Genomic DNA, 17500 nt, shown 5'->3' with positions numbered 1-17500 from the left:
CAACCCACGCCAGCACTCCAAATGATCACAAACACTAATAGATGCACTAAAGGACTGACTGTCTGTCATCTAACACCCGTGCCTCGAATACACACACACACACACACACACACACACACACACACACACACACACATACACACACACACACACACTCACTCACAGACACACACAGACACACACACAAACACATACACATGTGAGTAAAATATGTTTTTTCTTTCTTTTTTTCGTTTCCCCCCCAAGCTGACTGTCATCCTCCCAGAAGGAAACTTCTTCCAGAAAAAAAGGCTCAACGCTGTTCTGTGGCTCTCTGCGAGACAAGGGCTGTGAGGGACGAGAGGGAAAGAAATTCTTTGGACTTATAATGCGGCCGCGGAAGAAGAGCGTGGCAATCTCTTTATACTGCTGCTTTCTTCAAACCGCGTCTCTCAAGGTCAGAGCAATTTTGCTCATACGACGGCTTGCACCCACTTCATTTAGCCATTGATTTACACAGCATTTTCTAAAGCAGAGCGAGAGAGAAAGAAGGAGAGAGAGAGAGAAAGAAAGGAAGAATGAGAGAGAGAGAGAGAGAAAAAAAGAAAGAGAGACAGAGAAGAGAGAGAAAGATAGAGGGAGACAGAGAGGAGATAGAAAGAAAGAGAAGAGAGAAAGAAAAAGAGAGAGAGAGAGAGAGTAAAGCATGGTTCTACTTCTACTTCTTCATCCAGTGCCTGAGGAATCAGAGGCTAGTCAGAGCTAAGTCATAAGTGCATGGATCGTTCCTCTATTTCCCAAAACAGTATCACCCCGTAATGGTGATGACTACTCAAAGTGCTGGGTTGGAGCCAGATAGGAGATAAGACAAACTGCCAGAGGAAGAGGAAGGATAGAAGAGGAAGAGAATAGAAAGAGGAGAGGAGAGTGTGAGTAAGAAAACTAGAAAAGAGAGACACTGGAGAGCATAAAATAATTAAATGGAGTACTCGTTGGATCAGATCCTAACAAAGAATGAATTGAACCAGATGTTGGAAAAACAACAAAGGGATCTGTCTGACCAACCTCTTTGAGGAAGTACATCAGAATGGGGGTACTGATCACAGTTGCAAGTGCTTTCAAAACGCTGCACTAATTTATTGGTGCTGAATCTGAGCTCTGCGGCAGAAATCTCCAAATGAAATGGAGAGATTCTCTAGCTGTCTCCTCGATCAGACTGTCTGTTGTGTTTTGCCAGGGGGATGATTTCTTTTTTGTTCTTCAGCAACCACAGGTCTCAGCTTGAAGCCTATGAATCATTTCTCTGCGAATCTCTCGAATTATAAGATCTAACATAGCAACCGACCTCACGGAACCTTTAGGTCTCGCAGAACACTTGACACTAATCCGTCTTCTTTGGTGAGGAAAGCCTGAACAACAACAACACCTGCACTACAGAGAATGCGCTGAGCCTTCAAGTAAAGCTGCAGTACCGTACTTTGCCTGAAGAAGAAGGACCAGCACATGAACGCTCATTAAAATATAACAGTCACTAAACACCATCTGTTTGAAAGGTAGCCTATTTTAACGGTGTTATTACATCTCAAGCTAGCCTAATGGCACAAATAATTTCATCATGACTTTGCCAAACAGCCCATTATGTTGTGTTATGGCAGCCATTTGGTTAGATAGCAAGGCAGTTGCTTTGCCAGCATCTTGTCTACCGATATAAATAAAAATGAAAAAGGAGATGGACTGAGAGAAAGAAACGGATAGAGAAGTAAAGGGAGGACCTACACACTGAGACCCACTTTTATTAGCCTTAAACCCAAAAACCTCAGAATCCTACCCACTATCTCCATAACCAATACCATCTTTTTTAACCTCAGACCCACTTACTGTTCAGAATCCAGACCTCAAATCATCTCCATAACCAACACCATCATTTTTAACCTTAAACCAACTTATTGTTCAGAATCCAGATATCAAAACATCGCCATAACCAACACCATCCTTTTTAACCGTAAATCCACTTACTGCTCAGAATCCAGATATCAAATCATCTCCATAACCAACACCATCCTTTTTTAACCTTAAACCAACTTACTGATAAAAAAAAAAAATCCAGATATCACATCATCTCCATAGCCAACACCATTGTTAACGTGTCAACTCCGTATACTTCCTGGTTGCATCTATTCCCTCTGCACCCCACAGAACCAGAGATGAGAGGTCCCATGGCAGACGTGCACCCTCGCGTCGTGTTGCCTCGCTGGGCCCAGGTGAGAGCAGCGGGGGCCCCGGCAGACAGCGCGCCCCGGAGCCAGCCAAGATCCCCTCCGTCACACCTCCCACCGGCTTTATCTCACACGGCAAGCAGACACGCAGTGGTAATGAAATAAAAACACAGGCCCACCAGGGAGGCCTTTCAGCCCCATACACAATGAGGGACTTAGCGCACACACACACACACACACACTTATAGAGAAAGGGGGGGCAGAGAGAGAGAGAGAGAGAGAGAGAGAGAGAGAGAGAGAGAGAGAGTAGAAAACAGAGAGGAGTGAAAAAAGATTTGATATGGCATGAGATTGAAGGATTCTCAACCTTCAAATCGTACCTATAGCGCACACAGGCAATGCCTATGGGGATTTGACAAATGTGTTTGTGTTAGTGGCCTGAGTGTGTGTGTGTGTGTGTGTGTGTGTGTGTGTGTGCGTGTCTTCGTGCATGAGTGTCTTGTGTGCTCTCCCACATTTCTGTCACAGGGGACCAATGATACACTTTCTCTTCAGCAGCCATCACACCAATACTTGCTTTTTCGAGGACATATATATGTCATCAACCAACCAATCCTACAACCAACACCAATCACATTTCTCAGTAATATTTCTGTTCCTCCACACTCCAATTCCCAACACCCCCCCCCCCCCACACACACACACACACACACACACACACACACACACACTCACACACACACACACACACACACACACACACACACACACACACACACACACACACACACACACACACACACACACACACACACACAACCCACCCCACCCCAGCAACTCCTGTGTGCCAGTGAAGATAGATGATGGAAAACACAGCTGTCACTCACAGGCATTGGTGACGGCGAAACTGTTGGCTGTCTCAATGTTGTCTACATGAGGCACCAGGTTAAAGGGAGCCTCTGTAGCGTTGGGGCTGGTGTTGTGCAGAAAGATGGCCAGGCGAAAGGCTGTGTACTCCTGATCGGTGTTTCTGATGAAGAGTCCCCCTGCAGAGATGGAGAGAGAGAGAGAGAGAGAGAGAGAGAGAGAGAGAGAGAGAGAGAGAGAGAGAGAGAGAGAGAGCAAGGAAAAGGGAGGATAGAGGGGGAAGGAGGGGAAAAGAGCACATACTGAGCAAAGCAATCATCTCTCTCATAAAAATGGCATGTCATTTATTAACGACTACAAAATATACCAATAAATACTGTACATCAGTCTCAGTATATGACCGCGTGTTTTCGTGTTTGTGGCGTTTTATAAATGGCTTCAGACAGTTCCATCTTAATCTATCGAAGTGAATTGAATTTGCATCTGGAATCGGCCGGCATGCACTAAATCTTTTAATTATTGTTCGCGTTTGAGCAAAAGGCGGTATATGGCGCGGTCCAGTTCGATATTCCTTCAATTAGTATCCTTTCTGGATTGGATTTGAAAGCGTTCAGTCATACAGGGGAGTGCTGTGTGCATTGCAGTGATATGTAAATGCCATCTGAAATGAAAGGAGGTGTTTGGTGAATTCACTGGACCATATTTAGTGTGTTAACTTTATCGGCAGGGCTGTCAGAGGCGAGAGGATGTGTCAGAGACCGGAATCTCATTAAATCGCCTTCTGTCCAGACCGTTGCAACGCGAGATGCACTGACTGAATACATTAAATAATACTAATTTTCTAAGCGGGGCAGTGTGCTCAACTGTTATGCTTGCGTGTTTGTGTGTCTGTCTGTCTGTGTTTGTGTGTCTGTGCGTGTGTATGTGTCCGCTAGTGTGTCAGTGTACGTGCGCCTGCTTTCCCGTTTACTTGTGTTTGTATTAGGGTAGAGGGGAGCAGGGCGAAGAGGTGGGGGGCGGGGTAGGGGATATTAATCTAAAGCAAAGCAAGGCAAGCGAGCGAATCGTGTGTAATGCGAAACTTTCATCCGAGTCCGGTAGTGTGATGGAGCGTCCAGGATAGGCATCCCGCGCTAACACTGTCTGCCAGTGAGAATACTGCAGTGGCGCTTTCGTACGGAAAGGATCGGAACAAAGCGAACTAAAACATTAATGAGCCCAGGACGTCGAGCAAATAAAAAAAAAACGAGATTAAATTGCAGTAAAAAAGACGACAGCAGGAATAACGTGTCTGATTTCAACGCTCTGCATGCAGAGGAAACAATTATAAATAATCTCTCTCATTATGACTCATGATTGATAACGTTCAGTGAATGCACTTCGGTCTTAATGAGCAAGGATAAAAGAAATGATAAATCCTCTTAACAAAATGCACGGAGAATGTATTTTTACGGGTACGAAATTGCACCACCAAGTACAACTGAGAAACCACACGTTCTGTTTTAATTGGCTTTACTTACCGATTTGAACGCTGCTCGGAAAAGCCCCCATTGCCATTTCCCAAAAGCCAGCAAATACCAAGATCAGCTGTAAGTAAGTAATCCTCATTTTCGTTGCATTAAAAGCTGTCGGGAGACATTGAGGATGGTGACACGCGGAGAGAGCGAGAGGAAAAGAGAAAGAGAAAGAGGAAAAGAGAAGGGAGAAAAATAGAGAGATTGAGTTTTAACAATCCATGGTTGCTGTATTCTCCCCGCAGTGTCCACAGCCGCTGGAGAAGGCTCTGTCCGGCTCACTAAACGTTACACATGTAAGATGGGGGAGAGGGAGAGCGAGAGACTCGCCAGTGGTAAGGAGCGTCTAGTGGCTGCAAGGAGATATTAGACATGCGCTCTCTCTCTCTCACTCTCTCTCTCTCTTTCTCTCTCTCTATCTTTCTCTCACACACTCTCTCTCACTCTCGTTCTCTCTGTCTTTCTCTCACTCTCCGACTCTCGTGTTCTTTTCTATTACATTTACAAAACCCTCGCTTTCCCTCTTCAGTTCCACCTCGATGAATCCCTTTTCACCGCGAATCGTGCCGTTTCATTGATAAAAAAAATTATCGAGTTTCGAAAACGGCTATATTCCCCGCTGTCTTACCATGTTGTCATTTTCATGTGGTTGCTAATGAATATCATTGCGCTGAGTGTGTTGTGTTTGTTTGCAGTCTGATAGGTTTATACAGCACTGTCATAATGATGATTTTGGTCACAGCAGCTCTTTCCGCTTTAGCACAGTCTCTCTCTCTCTCTCTCTCTCTCTCTCTCTCTCTCTCTCTCCCCATCTCTCCCCATCTCTCTCTCCCCCTCTTTCTCCGCATGTGAGTGGTGTGTATCTGTGCATGTGTGTGTGTATGTGTGTTTTCAAGCGCGCCAATAGGCTATAACTTTTACTGCCCGTCTCTCGATGCCAGACTCATCTATCTCTGCGCTTCCATTAGAAAACACGGCACAACAACCCCCTTGTCCTCCCGGGGAGACGGAGGTAGGGAGAATGAAGGAGCCAGACTCTTAAAGCGCCATAACCCTTTAAACATCGGACCGGTCAGCACACACAGCTAAACCTGCAATACGTCATTTCAACCCCAAAAGCATTTCACCCTCTCTGACTCAATTCATGAACACTGGGCAGTCCTGGAAAACAGCCACTATCCTTCAGAGCATCTATTTTTGTGTGTTACTGTAAATAATTAATGTGAATGGCTGTTTATTTGTTCTATTTTTGCACAACTGACTGAAAGTGGTCGACATGAGTAAATCGGAAAAGACATGTTTTTATCCATCACTGCTTATACTGTCATAACGCTAGAATGAGATGACGACGGTATAGTCCCAGCTGTGCCTACAAACCCATTTATAATCGTTAAGGCCTCTGGTTCAAGAGTGTGATGCTGTCTAGTCACGAAGATTTCACCCATTTGTCAAGGACCGAAATACCTTGAATTCGTCTCCTAAACGAGGCATTGATGACTTGTCACACAAAGAAATATCTCCTTTTACAGCACCTCACTGCTGGTCAATAGCGCCTCAACGGTGGCCGCTGTCCGTGGTGCTGAATCCAGCCAGTGCATCAAACCTGTGCTTACTTGCATCCGCTGCATATAGGGCCACAGCATCGTTTGAAACAGGGCAATTTCAGAAATCGATACATTTGTGCCTGTGCAAGCGAAATGTTTAGATTAGTCAGTCAACGGTCGCCCTAGTGCTATGGCCTCTACATTTAGAACACCTGAACGTGTTTTTTATGTCACAAATCGAACACCAGGCACTGGAAATTGTTGTAGCCTATTTGTACATATATTGCACGTTCAGACAATGTCAGACCATGTTTTTCAGTGCTTTCTATTTTGCAGGCAACAGAAGGGGTCAACTATTAGGCGCCAGTATGCATCAGAAAACGCCAGTCCCTTCATAAAGCAACTCCTTTAAGAGTTATGGAACAGTGCAGCTTGTTTCACAGAGTTCAGCCTTGAATGCCCACTTGAATGTTTTATGTTATCCATTTTGGGCAGGACGCTTCCATCGCTAAGACCCGAATATCCTTTTAACGACGTGTGATGAACGAAATAATTAATTTGCTGAAGTGATACTGACATGAGTCTATTTTTCCTCATGCCTACTGGACCGCCTTTTAGCAGCCTACCTACAGAACCTCTTGCACGTCCCGCTACCCTGATTTGCTGCCGCAGATATACCGGTAAATGAGGTGTGACATCACGCGAGTCCACCGAGTGGCCCGCGTACCGTTAAGTCTCTCATAGTATTATCCCCCCCGTGTGATCATCTCCGCACCGCCACCTGTGGTCACGTCAGAAGTCATACAGTCGGTGAGGCTCGACGCGTCGACACCCTCCGAGCGCAGAGGCACAGCCTCCTCTAGTATGTGCTCTTCCGTTTCTGCCTCTCCCTCTCTGCCGCCGGTATCTGCCCACCAGAGGAGGTATCGATCGCGGGAGGATGATAAAGGACATGCCATGGTTCAGGCTCACACGCCAGTCTCCACGAGCATATCAAACCACCACAACCTCGGAAGTTAAACCAAGGACACCATCATTTGTATTCATGTGTTCTCATAGCGCGCAGTCCAACCGCTGGCAAGAACGCCCCAGGCATATTAAACTAAGTGGACACCTTAACACCTGACATTTCCCTTTTCTTAAAACACAGACCGCTTCTCCTCGTAATGGAGATTTAATGGAAGACGAGCCAAAAACACCATCAAATCATTTTCGCGGAGAATTACATATTGTAGTAATTACATCGGTGTGGTTGAGAGGCGGATTATTATTCAACTGAGAGAGAGAGGGGGGGATAGAGGTTTAAAAGCTGCAATATGTTCCCGAACCCCTCCGGCGGTGTCATATAGATTATCCTTCTCTGTGACTAATTCCACGGCAGAGAGACACTGAAGGAGAGGTCTGATCATTTGTACAGCTTCTTTGGGGGGAAACGAAGGCATATTTCAACTTTTCCCCTGACCGCAATCTTTCTGTCACTTTGCCTGTGTTCTGCCCTTGGGAGATTGTGACTAAAACGTTTGACGGCTCTGTTCCGAGTGTGTTTCCCCCACTGTCTGTGTGTCATCAGCGCATTTGGTGGCTCGTAGTTATTGAGTCAACCACATAGAGAATACTAGGATCTAGCAATCAATTGACACAGTGAAGGTAGAGATGGCATTAGCCATGGGCTTGTGGAGTTGCAAAGGATCAATAAGATTGATTGGCACAGTTGGAAAGTACATAAATAAATGCAAAAACTTGTGTTAAAAGGGATTAATTCTATAGCATTAGCTTTTAGCTGGACCTAATCCGTTTAAGTCTCTATCTTGTATTGATAACATCTCTAAACTTAGGTGGTGATGTGTTTCAAAGTCACGGACACGTTAGGACAAATTGATCAACCGTAATTATATGAAGAGAAATTACATGCCAAGTGTGTCTCTGTAATCCACTTCAATCAGTGTAAGGCGTTTGAAGCACATACACACACACACACACACACACACACACACACACACACACACACACACACACACACACACACACACACACACACACACACACACACACACACACACACCATTTAAACATCCAATTAATGACCAGTTAGTGAAGGCAGCGCGTCTGTGGTGGGATTGACTTATAGAAACTCTTTGATTGCGCTTGACCACCAGGGATTTCCTTTTCTCACTGGAGCTGAGCCTGAACTGGGCTGCATTAATGATAAAGCCACTAATTACACTGATGCAACCAGGCCTCACTCTGACTCAGAATCAACTCATCTATCATTCATATGTGTGAGCACAAATTCACTCTGACTCAGATTCAACACATCTATCTCTCATACGTGGGAGTGAGCACAAATTCACTTTGACTCTGAATCAATTAATCTATTGATCACTCATTCAGTATGAGTGGCAAATTCCTATACTTGACTTTTTCTTTGATGTGTTTCTTTTACATCTGAGACTGAGGAGTTGTATACTGAAAGCACACACATACACACACAAAGACATAGAGGCAACATACAGCGTGTGTGTGTGTGTGTGTGTGTGTGTGTGTGTGTGTGTGTGTGTGTGTGTGTGTGACAAATTCCTTAACTTGACTTTTTCTTTGATAATTTATTTTACTGTACATCTGAGACTGAGGAGTTGTATACTAAAAACACACACATACACACACAAAAACATAGAGGCAACATACAGTGTGTGTGTGTGTGTGTGTGTGTGTGTGTGTGTGTGTGTGTGTGTGTGTGTGTGTGTGTGTGTGTGTGTGTGTGTGTGTGTGTGTGTGTGTGTGTGTGTGTGTGCGTGTGTGTGTGTGTGAGAGAGAGAGACAGAGAGAGAGAGAGAGTATTTTAATCATGTCAAAGCACTGAGAGAGGCCACATGTGGGCGTGAAACATCTGCGAATTCAGATGTTTCTTAATGACATGCTAATAGTGCTAGACGGGCTGAGCAGGAAGAGAGGCTAATGTCCACTGGTGTGGTCAGGAGTGGCGTCCGAGAATACCCTCACCCCCCATCTCTCTCACTCTGTCTGTCACTACCCCTCTCTCTCTCTCTCTCTCTCTCTCTCTCTCTCTCTCTCTCTCTCTCTCTCTCTCTTCTTCTTCTTCTTCTCTGACGCACTCCTTCAGTCTCCCTGCCCCCCCCCCCCCCCCCCCTCTCTCTCTCTCACTGTCACTATCTCTCTCTATCTCTCTCTCTCTGTTCCCATTGTGCTTGGGTGGCTAAATATATCAGTGATAACTCTGGGGCTCAACCTCAATCAGTGTGGAGGCGTAGCACACAAATGGCACAGGTATGAGGAGACCGCTTATGCCGCTGATGAGAAACAGCCGGAACTGAGATCCATTTTCGCTTTTTGTATCCGACCGTCCCTGTTGGAATACAGCATGTTCTGTTTTATGCCATTGATGGAAGGCTTTGTCAGGCTGTGCATTCATGTGTGCGCGCGCATGTGTGTGTGTTTCCATTACTATGTGTGTGTGTGCGTGTGTGTGTGTGGGTGTGTGTGTGTGTGTGTGTGTACGGGGGTCGAGGGGATCTTGGTCATCTCAATTCCAGCATCCTCATTTGTATCCCCCTCCTGTATCGCTGTTGACACGGCGACAGGGTAGCAGGTTACGCTCCTCTCTGAACTCCACCCTCCTCCACCCCCCTCTCCTCCTCCACCCCCTCCCCTCCTCCACCCCCTCCCCTCCTTCACCCCCTCCACCTCCAACAGCCTCCTGTTCTGGCGTTCCTGCTGACTACAGACACGACGACCAGCCCCCCCTTTCTCATGTCACAGCAGACTGGTTCAACACAACAGCAGGTGTTAATAAAAGCCAACCACTAGGATTTTCTCATAAAGACGGCGTTTCATTTATTCTCAGATGAGGGGTGCTTTAAGCAGCCTCGGCTCCTTTTTTTGCCCGTGCACGCTCTCCCACTTAATGGCCGTTTGAAGCCTTCTCGGGAAGCCTTGGAGGCAGCTCACGAGTCCTGTGTGGCCTTGCTTCACTCCTCATCTGATGAGGGAAGACAGGTGCTCATGCATATTCATATGCCAGGGGGTAGACTGCTTTCCTTGTTTAAACATGGTGTGTGCATGGATGTGTGAGTGTGTGTGGGTGTGTTAGTGTGTGTGTGTGTGTGTGTGCGTGTGTGTGTGTGTACGTGTGCGCGCGTATGTGTACATCCGTACAGCATGATTCCCCCTGTGTTTTGCAACGTTTTGCTTATGAATATGTGAACATTTGGAAGTGTGTAATGCATGTGTGTGAGATATATGTGCATATGTGTGCATATGTGTACGTACGTGCATGTGTATTTATGTATTTATGTGTACCCAAGCGCATGTGCATGAGCATGTATGTGTGTGTGTGTGTGTGTGTGTGTGTGTGTGTGTATGTGTATGTGTGTGAGTGTATTGGCCTTCATGCGTGCATGTGTCACCTGACGTGTGTGTGTGTATGCAGTAATTATGGCTTCATGAAAGCCCATAAACCTTTCACGGGCCGATCGTCAAAGGAGTCTCTCTCGCTCCATCTTGTGCCTTCATGCATATTCATCTGGGTGGGAAGACCGCTGTTGGCCTCCGCCAAGATCACCACTGCACAACCGTCAGACACCAGGCTTTCGAGGGAATAGACCTCTTTGACGAGATAAATATGTCGTATTACTCCAGTAACAGCAGTCACCATAATAGCCCTTAACTTGCCATGGAAAGGATGTTATAAGGAAATGACGGGGGAACCCCTCCCCCTAAAAGCATTAACAGCACCACCCCCCCCCCCCCCCCTTGTGTGCAAGGCAATATCAATGTCATATGAGACATATGTAATTGCTTTGGCATTGACTAGTTCCAGCAATATTTAGTGATTTAAGACAACTTGCTGATTTAGCAGAAATGCTAAGTCAAACTGATGCTCCATATCAGTATTTATAGTCACACTTAAACCACTCAGTAGTGGCCTTTTGGAGCACCCCTCCCCCCAAATGGAGCAACAGCTTAAGTTGTTAATAACCATCAATTATTGAAGATCTGTTTTGTTTTCTCGCGCTCCAAAACATCTCGGGTTATTGTTGTGTCTTTTTTCATCCTTCTCTCCTCTCTCTCAGATCCCCAGCTCGCTAATTTCTCCGTGTCTCTCTCTCTCTCTCTCTCTCTCTCTCCATCTCTCTCTCTCTTCTATTCCATGGCATTCCACTGCCCCACTTCCTACCCCATCCCACCCCTCCCTTTTACTTATGCATGGCAAACAGGGCACAAATGAGAGGCGGATGAATTATTGAGGCCTGTTTGGCAGACGCACTCTCACGCATGCTGGGACCCTGCATGTTGCACCAGCAGTCCTCTCCTTTTTTTCGGGGGGGGGCGAAAAGTACGACGTTTATCGTCTTTTCGAGATCCCCTGCTCTCTGGCCGCTGGAGCCTCTCCGTGGAAAGAGGGCTGCTGGGAGACGAGAGGAACGGCAGGGTCTCTGCAGCCGTTCAGATGCAGCAGCAGCGGCCACTATGCATTAGCCTGTCGGTAGCCATAAAGGATTCTCCGGTGATGAGAGGCTAAGGGAGAGATAGAGATGCTGTGTGTGTCACTCTGTCCACGGATGCCAGTGTGTCCTCGTTGGGAAGTAGCAGTGTGTGTGTGTGTGTGTGTGTGTGTGTGTGTGTGTGTGTGTGTGTGTGTGTGTGTGTGTGTGTGTGTGTGTGTGTGTGTGTGAATGCTGCTCACTCACAAATGCAGCACACCGGCTTTTTCATTTGCGGGAACAGAAATATTAGCTAGTAATTTGCCCTGAGGTGAGTGCTGTGCTGTAGATCACACAGGCAGGCAGGCGTGCGTGCGGACACACACACACACACACACACACACACACACACACACACACACACACACACACACTCTTCTATGGCTCCAGGTGATGTGGCCACCAGAGAAGAGGCAGAAGCAGAGAGGTCTGTGAGCGAACAACGAGCACAATAAGCACACACACACACACACACATACAGTACATACACACACACACACACACACACACACACACACACACACACACACACACTGCTTTCTCAGTGATTAGTGAAATGTCTGCGAGCCAGACCAAAGGGTATGGCAGTGTGCTCTGTGCTCTCTGAGAGCTGTGCAGTAGAGAGGAGAGGAGAGGAGAGATGAGAGAGGAGAGAGGCGTAATGTGAATCCATTTCCTGCCTCCCGCAACCCCCTAAGCCACCCACTGACTTCAGAGCTGTGGGTCTCGCCCTGTTTGGATTTCTCTCTATTTCACACTCCCTCTCCATCCCTCCTTCTCTCCCTCCCTCCCTCTCTATCTTTCTCTCTCTCTCTCCATCCCCTCCCCCTTCTCTCCCCCCCACCCCCACTGTTCTCCTGTTCAGTTAATTGCTCTCTTCCCATATGCGATGGGGTGCCTGGTAATCTATATACCTATGCGACAGACATCGGTTCACTGCAGAGGCTCCCATAGGCAGCTGGAGAGTGACAGAGCTGTTGTAGAGGAGATCACCCCCACCCCACCCCCCTCCACACACACACACACACACACACACACACACACTCACACTCACACCCCCCCCCACCCCAATCACGCTGCGCTTTCTCAAAGATCTCTAACACTGACGCAGCTGCTGGATTGAAAGGCAGGGAGAGCCATTAGGAGGGGATGAAAGTGCAAAATTAGATAATAAGAGCAGTTAAGGCTTTTCAAAGAAATTGCTCTCGTTTTGTCCTTCTTTTGGGGTGTGTGTGTGTGTGTGTGTGTGTGTGTGTGTGTGTGTGAGAGAGAGAGAGAGAGAGAGTGGGTGGCTGTGTTCTTTAGCCATTTGCCTCAAAATGCATTGATCACAATACTGCTATTTATGAGCTTTTAACAGAGTTAGAAACACTGGTCTCAATACTGTCTCTCTCTCCTGTGCTCTGTCTCTCTCTTACTCTCTCTCTCACTCTATCTCTCTTTCTTAAAACAAACAGTCTTTTTTGGGAAGAGAAAGTATTTTAATAGCCCTCTTTTTATACACGCACACAGAGAGACACACACACGCACACAGACACACACGTACAGTACACACACATCTAAATCTGTGTGTACTTACGTGATGAAACTCTTTGACATGTGTGCTCTGGCAGGTTGGCCTTGTTGAAGTGAATCAAATGCCAAATGCCAGTTCAAGGGCTCTGTAGTTCTCTCACTCCTGCTACCCCCCCCCCCCCCCCCCCGCCTGCCTCTACACCCTCAGCTACCCCCCCTGCCTGCCTCTCCACCCTCAGCTACCCCCACCCGTCTCTGTGTTTGAGGGGAATGAGATCACAGCACTTCTCCCTGCCACTGTCCACACGCTGTGGTGGGAGGTTCACTGGTCTGCTTTCATCCAGTACTTGCTGTCTGCACATGCATAAATGTACACTCATGCAATGTTTATTGTTTATTTCTTTATTTGTTGTCTTGTGCGTGTGTGTGTGTGTGTGTGTGTGTGTGTGTGTGTCTCTCTCTCTCTGGGTGTGTGTCTCTCTCTGTGTGTGTGTGTGTGTGTGTGTGTGTGTGTCGGAGGGGGCGGGCAGTGGGCGTGGGCATGGGTGGTGGGAGTTGCGCTTGTGTACGTTTGTATATGCCTGTCAGAGGAACATATCCATCTCCAATTCAATTACAGAACTACTAATACTGAAATGGCATTGGCATTGTGACCCTGCCCATAAAGTGTGTTTATGTGACGGGCAGCAGTGCGTGACCATGTGTGGGGCTATTTTTATAAGGGATATATTTGGGACCTGCGGACTCCTGACCTTTGACAATGCACACACAAACGTGCACACACACACACACACACACACACACACACACACGGACATACACCGAACAACGAGTCATCATGATTATGGTGGCTCAGAGGGGACATTTAGGACCTGTGCAGGTGTGTTTGACCCCAGAAAGGACCATTCTTCTCCTTTAAGCGTTCCAGATGAATCACCTGCGATACGCAAGAGGGATGAATATTTCAAAGAATAATCCCATATCCAATTTAAAGCCTCTCTATTTTATAAGCCTCCCCTGCTTGTGTTAATATTTATAACATGCGCCCACCATTCTTTACAGTTCTACATGAGGTATTCACTTCGTACTTGTGCTAAGACTTCCGGGGAGGTTGGTGGTGTGGGGGATCAATGCGATTTTGTTACTTACTGTAATGTAAACATTGCATGTTCCTGTTGAAAAACAGCATCAGACATGTCTGGCATGCTCACAGTATGACCATTGTGGCAACGCCGAGGCTGTCTTTCACTTTGAGAACTTGAGACAGAAGACCTAAACCCAAGTCTGGGAGTCTGTATCCTCTTGGAGTACTGGACTCCTCTGCCGCTAAAGCCCTTTTTCGTCCAAGAGAATGTTTTTTTTTTTTGGTTACTGTGAAATATTGGCACCATCTGCGGCAATGAAAAAGAAATAGACACTGAATGAGGGAGAGTATTATTCTAAAACACTTCACTCACACTGCTGGCCTGCCTTTAGCCTTCCCTTTCATTAGATTCCGCTAGTAAAACCTCTAAGCATTCGTCCTAAATTTAGTCTGAGAAGGGCGCTTGAATAAAAGATGCTGAGTGATGAGCAAACATGCTAAACGACGTCATGAATATGTAGATGGGTGGTTTTAATAACACCCCCAGAAGAAAAGAGGAGACCAAAAAAAAGAAATTACACGTCAGCCTGTTTTCACACGGTGCATTAGGCCAGTGAGAGCAGCTCTCTCTCTCTCTCTCTCTCTCTCTCTTTATCTCTCACCCTCTCTCTCTCTATCTCTCACTCTCTCTCTCTTTCTCTCTCTCCGTCTCTCTGTCCCCATTCACAGTTCTGGCTAACGCTTGGGTAAATGGGAGCCTGACATCTTCTTTGAGAGCCAGAGTGGCAAGGCAGATGGTTAGGGCCTCGACATCTTTATTTCATGTTGATTTTTCAGCGAAGTGAGGGACGTGACAGGATGAGTGTGTGTGTGTGTGTGAGAGAGAAGGAGAGAGAGAGAGAGAGAGAGAGAGAGAGAGAAGGAAAGAGAGAGAAGGGGGAGCGAGGAGTCCAACCATTAGAGTGTGTGGTGGCGTGGCTCTGAGGAAACACAGCCTGTTTCGATCACGGTGATTACAAGACCACGCCCCCTCCACTGTGACTGTGTCACATTCTTGATGATGACAAGAATGAACACAATCAGATGGATGGATAATTGGACGGTTTGCTGCAGAGTTGTTGAGGTTGGATACTTCACATTTGGGATGTGGTGATGTGACTGGAATGACACACAAGGCCTCAATGTCATGTGACATGTGACACTGATTGCATAACAGCATGTACATTTTGCATTGTGTCATTACATATTAATTAGACTCACACATGCTTCAATGGTCAGATCAGTCCATAAGCCACACCTCCCACACATGCATAGGCATCATGCCAGTTTATTCACACATGCTTGCACACACATACATACACACACACACACACACACACACACACACACACACACACACACACACACACACACACACACACACACACACACACACACACACACACACACACACACACACACACACAAACACACTACACACTTTCATGGACACAAATTTCACACATACATACACACACCCACATCAACCAACACACACTCACACACACATGCACGTAAACAAACACGAGTGCGTATCGAAAAAGATGACACACTGGCCCACTTTGAATAAGTGCATCTGACATGTGAATCCTTAGGGCTGTCACTCCTCTCCCTCTCGTTGTCTTCTTCACTCCTTCTAACACCCCCCCTTCTCTCCTCCACCCACTCCTCTCTCTCTCACTCCTCTCTCTCTCTCTCTCACTCTCTCTCTCTCCCTCGCTCTCCCTCCCTCCCTCCTCCATGTTTCTCTTCATTCCAAGTTCACTCTCAGGTCACAAACAGCAGTAATGACGTGTGCTTAAAGGGAACATTAAGCTCATGGCGCACCAGCCTGTTGCCAGCCAAGACCTTGGGAGGGCCACAGAGCAGCCCTTTATGTGGAGCCAAATAGGAGCCCTTGCTCTCCCACCTCTCCAGTAGTATGATTTAATGTTTCATTCTACCTCTATGGCCCTCGCGTTCCTGGGGAAATGGGAGAAAAAATAACACTCAACATTTCTCAGGAGCTGCTTAGTGGTGTGTTTATTTTAGTGATTTATTTTGCACTTTTTTTGTTATTTATTTATTTTATTTTTAATATTTTTTTGTCACAAACGTGACCTACATCTTGGTTGTTTTTTTGATGGGGGGGTAGTTTTCCGGGGAAGAACGCAGAGAAAAAACAGCAAAAAAAAAAAAAATCACTCTGGCAACGCCCGAATCTCCCAGAGCATATGGCATGCGAGTCTTCCCCCCTGACGGAGCGAGGCGACGTGCTTATATAAGACCGACGCTGCCGATCAGGCTGTTCCCCCCCCCCCTTTCCCCCCGGGGTCCCCGCGCCACTGATATTTGGCTCAGGCGTATAATGATCTCTCAAAAACACACCAAATGCCAGATAAAGCGCTCTGGAGACGAGAGGGCGAGTCAATGCTGCGTTTACTATCAGAAGAGAAGAGAAGAGAAGAGAAGAAAGGGGCCAGACAACAGCAGAAGGGGCCAAGTAGGATGGCTCCAATTTAGCGATCGATGGAGTCAGCATTGTATAGCATGTATATTTCAGCAAGCACACGTGGATCAGTAAAGAGCTGCGGTGGCAGGCAGGAGTCCTTGAAGATATCAGACATGGGATCATGTGCTGAAACTGCCTGAGTGAGCAAATGAAAGTGGCAGTGAACAACAGTCCTGATTGTGCTAAAACCACAGCTAATAGGCCCAATCCCATTACACCCCTTCGCTCTACCCCTTTCCCCTACCCCTCCGCTTTGCACGTTCACGTGTAGGGGTAGGGATGTCCCAATTTCCGTTAAGGCAGAGGGGTAGGGGAAAGTGGTAGGGCTATATACCCCTCCAAACGGAAATCTTTCAGAGGCACACTCCGGTGGAGTATAAGCAAGGGCAAGGGGAAAGGTATAGGGGTAGAAATTAAAAATGGGATTGGCCCATAGTGTAACTATGAACATTACAACATCCATTTACTGCAACATGGCTTTAACTCTAATTTCCGTACTGTACAGTAGATATGAGATTGAATCTAAAACAGATTACATTACATTACATTGCATTTGGCTGACGCTTTTTAACCAAAGCGACTTACAACATGGTAAAAACAGTTTTTTAGCTTTTAAGAGCAATTCTAGCGACAAATTAACAACCACAATAAGTGCATCAATGAGTGTAATAAGTGCATCAATGAGTGCAATTGTCTGTAGTAGTGCTATGAGAGGAGATGTTCTCTCAGATGTTCTCTCAGATATACAGT

The 17500-nt window shown here is 46.6% G+C and overlaps 1 protein-coding gene across 1 annotated transcript in view; it reads right to left on the bottom strand.

Annotated features, from left to right (window-relative positions):
- Positions 1-4801, bottom strand: part of LOC134099644 (glutamate receptor 4) — a 90517-nt gene extending 85716 nt beyond the window's left edge. The window contains exons 1-2 of the mRNA XM_062552590.1: positions 4583-4801; positions 3083-3241 (exon numbers count right to left, since the gene is read on the bottom strand). Of these exons, the coding sequence (XP_062408574.1) occupies positions 3083-3241; positions 4583-4670 (247 nt within the window). The 5' untranslated portion in view covers positions 4671-4801. The remainder of the gene's footprint in view (positions 1-3082; positions 3242-4582) is intronic.
- Positions 4802-17500: the final 12699 nt, after the last annotated feature.

Source organism: Sardina pilchardus, chromosome 13 (genome assembly GCF_963854185.1).
Source record: "Sardina pilchardus chromosome 13, fSarPil1.1, whole genome shotgun sequence".
NCBI classification, from domain to species: domain Eukaryota; kingdom Metazoa; phylum Chordata; class Actinopteri; order Clupeiformes; family Clupeidae; genus Sardina; species Sardina pilchardus.
The sequence above is the reverse complement of the archived record's forward strand: the minus strand, read 5'-3'. Positions and strand labels throughout refer to the sequence as shown.